This window comes from Argiope bruennichi, chromosome 3 (genome assembly GCF_947563725.1).
Source record: "Argiope bruennichi chromosome 3, qqArgBrue1.1, whole genome shotgun sequence".
NCBI classification, from domain to species: domain Eukaryota; kingdom Metazoa; phylum Arthropoda; class Arachnida; order Araneae; family Araneidae; genus Argiope; species Argiope bruennichi.
The window spans coordinates 143618841-143627401 of record NC_079153.1 but is presented as its reverse complement, the minus strand read 5'-3'; the positions used below and the strand labels follow the sequence as shown (position 1 = coordinate 143627401).

The window sequence follows — 8561 nt, the reverse complement described above, 5'->3', positions numbered from 1 at the left end:
AGCAATGGTATCTGCTCTTCAAAAGTGTTGATGACTGTGGCACCAATTTTTAATACCTAACAGCGTCAAAGACACGGATTTATATATGTGCACAAATAATGAGCTAATAGTCTTTTGTTCTGTCTTTCTTGAGAACCCCATAGATAAAGGACCTTATTTCACTTCTGTATATCTTAATTTCATTCATTAGAGTTGGAAGCCGAGACTACCCCTCGTAGATTACCTCGAACCTTTTCATATTCGTTCCTGTACATAAGTACATGATTATACACCATACATATGAAGTTCGCCGAGAGTGCTTCATTCTGCTGAAACTCATTCTGACATCAAAATGTGAATATAATATAAAATAGCATAATTATCAATGTATCTAATTTTTCTTTGACGATTTTTCCTTCCTTAATAACACGACTTAATTTTAATTTCCTTAACTTCTTGTTCTAGTGCGACACTAGTTTTAACTTTTTGAAGTTGTTATTGAAATTTCGTTTTGTTACGCGCGAAACGTGAAGAATCAAATCCATTTGATGAAAGTGTTATATTGTGAGAAATGACTTCGATATCATTAGGTATTCCTGCAGAAAAAGTGGAAGAAGATTTAATCTGTCATTTAATACCGTGCAAAATAAACTATAATGGGACCACTAACGTTTCTGATTATTTTACACCATTCATTCGAGAACAAGATGGCCATTTTACGTCTTCCATTAGGTGATGACATGCTTACCACTTGTTTTTATTAAGTTACAGTATACCCGAAATAAATTATAAAGATTCAAATTTGATTAAAAACTGAATTTTATTCATTTTCAATATATATATTAATAAAGTTGATATGTGATTTGCAAATAAGCAATTTGAAAATGTATTTCCAAAAGACTCTTTTGAGTCTTGGAAATTCATTGTCAAATTGCTTACATTTCTTTTCAGTGGTCAAACCTTTAGTTTTTAAAGCAATTCAGTTTCAGCATTCACAAAGATCTTCAGAATTTTTTTAACCACTTGTGTGATTTTATTTCTATCACAGTGTTATCAATAATTTGGCAATTATTTATGCATGATTACCAAAACTACTACAAAATTCGTTTTGATCAAAGCTCTTTTAAAAAATTCAATGTATGTTATCTTTTTTTTTTGTTTTGTTTTGTTAACGGATTTTAAATAAAGTTTATATTGTTAGAACAAAGTTGCCATTTTAATTGTAGCTTAACTTTGTTTATTATTCATATAATTTATTCAACTAGCTTTCCATATGTGTAATACTGAGGGTTCTCAAGGTCCTTTAATTTTATCTTATTGAATTTAAATCTGCTGAAAAGTACTTGATTTTTTTTTTTTTGCACCCTAAAAAATATGTAAAATGTGCATCCATTATTTTGGAAGGGAACAGAAGAGAAAGATAGTTTGTGATTTGGTTTGCCTTGAGAATACCTACAACTGATAAAAATGGTGTTGAAATTTTAAAATGTTATCAATTACCAGTCTTTTCACTCTATAGTTTTGAGGAGGAGTAAACAAATAAGATTATCAGCACAATTGTCAAGAAAATTTAAACAGAACCAGCAGCTGGAGGTAATTCTCTTATGTGATTTATTGTATCTTCATAATACTTTGGTGCTGAGCTGAAGTGGTCTTTAAAGTGTGTGTAGAGTTATTATTCATATAATTCTTAAAAAATGATTTCAAACTTGTTTTGAGAAATGTTTCCATATAGTAAGATTGCTACAAAGATTTCTTATGGCCAACAAAATACTTATAATTATTTTCATTTAACATTGCTTCATATATTAAGATTTTTTTATTTCAATATATATATCTGATTTTAATTTGTATATTCTATTGTTTAATGCAGCATTCTATAAATATTTGTAAATTAAGTAAAACGGATTTATTCATTCAATTTTGGAATGGAGAGAAAAAAAAGGGTTAATTGAGATTTATGACTTTAACTTGCATGGACTATTCTCCAATTGAGACTATTTTATAATATTTTTATAATTCTATTGACAAATTGAAATTGAGGAATTTTTATTCATCATAATAAATGATCCATAAAAAAAAAAAAATTGGAATTTTTTGTCTGATTGAATGATATACTGCAGAAAAAAAATTCATTTGTTAATAAATGCGGTTAGCTATCAACAAATTGCTGCATATTGTCAGCAATTCATATAAGCGTGACATAATGTATTGTTACGAGAAACTTAGTTTTTTTTAAATATCTAATGTGCTTTATTTATTCTTGCAATTTGCTAGCGAGAAAAGAGGATTACAAAAAAAATTCAGAGAGTGGGGAAACTTCCTAAGAATCTAGTGAATTAAAATGTGATAGGATTCAATCTTAGATGTTGGAAAAGACAAATTTCCCACTATGAAATCTAAATAATTTGAATTTATTGCAAAACGTAACAAAAATCTGCATCCTATCTATCAAGATTTTTTTTTGTCATACACCAAAATTGGCTAATAATTTTTAACATTCTCCTAATAAAAGCCCTATTTTAGGCATACGATTAAAAAAATGTTCATTGACTGTTTAGGAATTTGCAGTGTGTTTCAAATGATATTCTTGAAGGCCAAAGAGCTATAAACAGCATTTCTAAGTTTTAATTTCAAAGCAAAAATTTGTATGCTGAATTTCAGCAAAGTTAGAATAGGATTCATTAAGGACAGAATGCTAAACAGCCTTACTAACCAGATTTTTTTTTTAAAGATATTTGAAACGTGAATATCAGGTCTTTATATATAGTTTCATTCATAGAGGTGTGGATAATTCTGCTCTTCAGTTATGCTCTTGTGAGAAATATAAACTCTTTAAATCTAAAGAGAATGGTTAAATAAGCCTATTCCGTTATAATTAAATGAAAGCTATTCTTTCTGTTCTTGTGAATTGCAAGTGAAAAAAGTAAGAGTGTGAACTTTTTTAATAGAAACGAGCAATGTTTTTTAATGATATTACTTTCAATTCATTAAAATTTAAAGTAAAATCAATAAGTTTTTATCAAAATATTTAGAAGGCCAGGAATCATTAGAAATTCTAAAAGGTAATTAAGATTCTGATATTATCCAATGGTTAGGTTATAGAAAAAAAGTATTTTCCTTAAATAAAAATTTTGAGATTAAAAACTGTAAGAAAGAAAACATATGTTACAGAATATTTGGTTGGAGATTGAAAAAAAAAAAAATGTAGAGTGGAAAAATTCTAAAAAGGTTTGCATTATATCAAAAAAAGGCCTTTAAGTATGCCAAAAATATGAATGTACAAGGGCCACAATCTCAAATTAAGGGAAAAAATAAAGAAAGAAATGCTTTGCAGATGAATTAAATGATTTAAAATAAAAAGGATGGATATGTGAGAGTTTCTACTTTGCAAAAATGTGCAAAGTAGCTTTAAAGGCAGAGATTAGATGTTTTCAATGCTTAGCAGAACTAATTAAAAAAGAAATTGAAGCTTTAACAGAATAACTTTAAAAAATATAAATCTAAAATATTTGAATAAAATGCTTTTTTCAGTTCATTTGCTTATGTGTAAATAAAGATTATTTCAGTTGTATCCCTGGCATTTCCCTCTTCATTCTGCTGAGAAATGAAAAAAAAAGTAAAATTAAAGATGTGTTTAGAATTAACAATTATTTTGATGAAATTTGTTTCGGATGTACTTTTGGTACTGCAGATGATTGCAAATAGTAGACAAAGTGATCAGTAGTTCACCGTTTTTGGTTACCTACTGTAAGTTTTAAGTTTTGACTTTTTAACTACATAATGAATATAACACACTCTGACTGCTTTTCACTTAAGTATCTGGAGGTAATAAGTAAAGAAAATGGTGCATTTGAATGCTAATAATTAAATATTTTATTTAAAGTCATAATTCTCATGCTTAAATTATGTAATCCTTCAATGTCATACTAGTCAAAAATCGTTTTTTTTTTTTTTTTTTTGCAATGAGAGTTGGAACCTTGGTATTGAACAGGAAGGCCTCTTTATTCATTAATTAGTGGATAGAAAATTTACCCCTAGTGGCTGATGCTAGTGAATTAGAATAGTATTAGAAGATTTTTTTTTTAAATAATGCTTTTGCTGGTAAAATTACTTTTTAATGCTGGTGTTAGTAAAAGAATTTTATGTTAAGAAATTAATAATTTATATCATTGAATAAATTTGATTTGGATTACAGTAATTTAAAACTGTGTATCAGATATATCATTCAACAACATAAGGATTTTTAAATTTAAATATCAGTTTTATGATTTTCATCATTTATATTGTTATCCTGTAAATGTTCAATACTTTTTTGTTCAATACTAAAAGTAAATGCATGTTCAATACTATATACTTTTTCTCCATAATAACTAATATCTCAGTTTTATTCATGTACAGATATGTCAACAATATATATATATATATATTAATAATTATAAGAAAAGATGATGAAAAATATTATGAATGGTAAACAATCATGACTTCATAAATTGAAATAAATTTCTAAGATCACCTTTTTTTTGTCATGTTATTGTATAAATAAGAAATATAAAAAAGAATAAGAACTACTTTATTTATTTTTTTACTTATTAATGCTTTATAATATCTGTATTCTTCAATTTAATTTTCATTGTATTTTCTGTATTGAAGAGAATTTACTATTCATTTGATTAAATTTTAAGTTCTAAATGTTTTTAAAAGTACTAAAAAATTGATGAATTTAGGCTCTAAATTTTTAAAGTTTGAATTAATTTTGCATTATTGACTGTATTTCATTTTGCCAATATTGACTATATTTTGCCAATTTGCCTTGTTAATTTATTGATATAAACTTCAAGTGAATTCATATACATTGTAGTGGGAAGCAGTCAATGGTTCTATCAACTTTAATTGTGCCAGTATACCAGTGTGAAATTATTACACACTCCCACCTTATCGTTCCACCAAATGATTTAATATTTTATTGAATTGTAATTAAATATTTATCTAAATATATACATAAAATAACAAATAAATCTAAATTTTGTGAATGTTTTTAAATTTATAGTGCCTTTGTGTATATAATGTATGTCGCTGTGCATTTTTTTTTTTTTTTTTTTGTCGTTTTTAATAATTGATACAAAAATATTATAGGATTTACTGACTCTTGAAATATTTCACTAAAGATGATCATAAGTGCATGGAACATTTAAACAATATAATCTTAAGTGTGTTTGCTTCCAACTAATAGCATTCTTAATTAAAAATTATGTCAGGAGAATGTAAAAAAAATTACCTTATATATATCTCTGTAGCTTTATATTATTTAAGATAAAAGGATGTTGTTAACCGAAAGAAAATATGGAAGAAGTAAAAGAATATATAAATATATATATTCACCAAACTGGTCATTTGAAACATTTCTATAAAATTAAACAACTGGGTATACAAAATTAAAAAAAAAAAAAAAAAAATCAAGATTTTGCAACTTTATTAAAAATTAATTTTTAAATATACAAAAATTATTCTTGCCTTAAAATATAGTGAAAGAATGAGAGTTTTTTCCTTTGCTCAATTAGATAGCACTGCTAGTCTTCTGTAATGTCACAGCAATGGGGTTTTCTCTCCTGGTTATTCTTACAATCTGAAAGCATACTGCAAGAGATGCAATGTAAATTAAATATGTTACGTCAGGGAGAAAAGGCCCTAGATGATCTTGAAATCGATAGATGAAACAATTGAAAGATGCTGGAAATACAGTAAAAAGTGCATCAAGACAACTAGGCACTTCAGGAGAACAATTAGGGTAGTTCTATGTTGGAAGTCTTTAAAGCCAATTGCTCACTACCATTTATCTTTGAAAATTCCAGAAACTGCTATTCAGTATGGTCTTCATGAGCATTTCAGACTTAATGTCTACAAAATTCAATTAGGCAAATTTCAACACAAAAATCAAGTTGAGATTTAGGCCAAGGAACAAAGCCAAGTGAGTTGAATTTCCTACCCTATGCTGCTGTAAATTGATAATGATAATGAAAGCTCCTTAAATCATATTCTTTTTACAGACAAGGTAACATTTCATATTAATGTCTGTGTCAGTCATCATAACTGATGCATATGGAGATCACTGCAACTGACGGACTCCTACCAGTATGTTCATGGTTCACCAAAAGTGAATGGTTGGTGTCACCGGATATATAATTGTTTTGTTGGGTTTTTCTTCTTCGCCGAGAAAAGCATAACTGGAAATATCATGATTTGCTGAAAATTAATGTCTTTCCTCTATTTAATAATTTGGTAGCTTTTACTGGGTATACCATTATTTTAATGCAAGACAGAGTTCCTCCTCATTTATCCAATTTGTGCAGGAAGCATTAAATGAGAGATTCCCCAAATTATAAATTAGACGAGATGGTTCAGTTTCATAGCTTCCATAAAACTCCAATCTTATGTTTCTGGGGGGGGGGGGGTTCTGAAGATGTATTAGAAATGTTATGTACAAAAAATTAATAACCACCTAAAATGTTGAAATCCTAGCCCCATTGAAATTGTAATTTCAGAGATGGAGGAAACGAAAGATACATGACATGGAGGAAAATTCACTATCATCTTGAGAGCTGTCGAACAACTAACAGGTCATATATTAAAACGGGTATAAAACTTTTATTTTTCTTGATATATTAGTACCAAATTTATGATCATATGAATTTATTAATTTGGATAATACAACTTTACAATTCTGGCATTCTTTTTTTAATAATCCTGTATTTAACTATTTTATTATTAATTAACCCTTCAGTTTCCTTCTTGATATAAATAGATTTAGAATTTCAAAAATATTTTCATACATAGATTGAGGTTTCAGAATATATTTGTATCTAAAATGAGAATCATTCTTGGAAAAGTTTTAAGTAAACCTGGTTTATGCAACTAAAATTTAATTATGCATTCATATTATTCTATCTTTAGTCTATTGGGTTTTTCCTTCCTATATTTATATCTTTTTTTTTTTTTTAATTTAGAGGTCATCCTTTAAAAGGACAAAAGGTCAAGATTCCTGATGGTTATACAGGTGTAGTTCTCAAAGAAAATAAAAAATTTACATCTGATGACAAAAAAGATTTAAAGAAATTTGCCACTTTCAAAGAATTTACTGCTTGGAACTGGGATATTATACCTTCTTCTGAAGATAAGTTAATTAAAGCCTTAGAGTGGATGGATGTCGCATTTATTTTGCATAAACCGGTTAGTGAATATACAGATGATAAAAAAGACAAGTCGCATATAAAACGGAAATTCGGTGATGTAGAAAAATGACTGTTTTGATTAATTACTTAATTTATTCTTAACCAAATGTATTGATGCTATTGAATCTATTTGCCTTTTATATTTATAAAATCCATGCTTCATAATAATAAAGCTTAATAGTTTTTCTAAACACATATGAGACAATTATTAAGACATATTCTTATTTCTAAAAGCCAAATTAAGGAAATAGGCACTATTGCAATTTTTATTGACCAACATTCAAACCAGTTAAGGATTCAGTTAAGGATATTTTTTTATTTTGATTAGGTTTGATTGCATGTAACATCTAGCATGTGTTTTTCATGAAAATAAATGTATTTTTATTGCTGCTACTTTTATCTAATGTTGTTTTTCTTGTCAAATACTCTTATTTTATCTAATATATATATATATATATATACTTCATTTTAACATTATATTTTAAGTTATTGTGTCTTTGATTTGCTGACATTCTATAATCATGTACAATATTATACAAGAATAATGAAAATTATTTTTATATGACATTATTTTATTAGCATTATTTAAACTAAATTTAACTGATTTTGTCTCTGATTTATTTGATTTTTTTTGTGCCTATGTTTCATCAGATGATATTATCATAAAGAAAATAAAAGTTCAACTTCAATTAATTTATTTACATTGTTTTCATAACTTTATGTTATTGTAAGATATAGTAATTAAATATTAAGTGAAGTAAAATAAATTTTTTGAATCTATTTACAAATCATTAAATAACAAATTCTAGAAAAGTAGTTTTTACTTTCATTATTAAAAGTATTTCCTATTGTTAACTAATCTAAGCGCAAGAATATTTGTTAATAAATTCTGTGTTGTGTTAAATTTAAACTTAATCAAATCATACACTAGACAGAGAAAATGCTTTTAAAAGTGAAATGAAAATGTGGTTTATAGTGAATTTGCAGATCCACATGATTTGTAACATGACAGTTGTTAATAGAATTAAAACTGCATTAAATTATTTCCTTTCAATGTTTATTGTCTCATTACCTTTGTAAGATCTGTAATTATATACAATATAGTCTAATATCTTGGTCAAGGCCAATCAAATAAGAGAGTAGCGTAAAAAAATAATTCTTTTAATTACACTCTTATATATTTACAAAGAATAACTAGTTCTCATCTAGATTAATATTATTTACAAAAATCAAATGACAGTTCAGTCACGAAATAGTTCCTCGACCAATATAATTGACCAATTGCAAAATAAATCACCAAAAAAAAAAAAAAAAAAAAAACACTAACAGGCTGTTAGCTCTAAATGGCTTCTC

At 26.7% G+C, this 8561-nt stretch overlaps 1 protein-coding gene across 1 annotated transcript; it reads left to right on the top strand.

Annotated features, from left to right (window-relative positions):
- The first annotated feature begins 482 nt into the window (after positions 1 to 482).
- LOC129963475 (ribonuclease H2 subunit C-like) lies at positions 483 to 7862 on the top strand. Its single transcript, XM_056077882.1, has 2 exons — positions 483 to 711; positions 6984 to 7862. Exons 1-2 carry the CDS (start codon positions 551 to 553, stop codon positions 7276 to 7278), a joined length of 456 nt encoding a protein of 151 aa, XP_055933857.1. The 5' UTR covers positions 483 to 550; the 3' UTR covers positions 7279 to 7862.
- The last annotated feature ends 699 nt before the right edge of the window (positions 7863 to 8561 follow it).

Bases quoted from the DNA above. Each gene is read 5' to 3' on its own strand.
- LOC129963475 (XM_056077882.1), top strand. From the start codon at position 551: ATGACTTCGATATCATTAGGTATTCCTGCAGAAAAAGTGGAAGAAGAT. The intron at 712-6,983 runs GTGATGACATGC...TTTTTAATTTAG, and splicing joins CATTTTACGTCTTCCATTAG to AGGTCATCCTTTAAAAGGAC.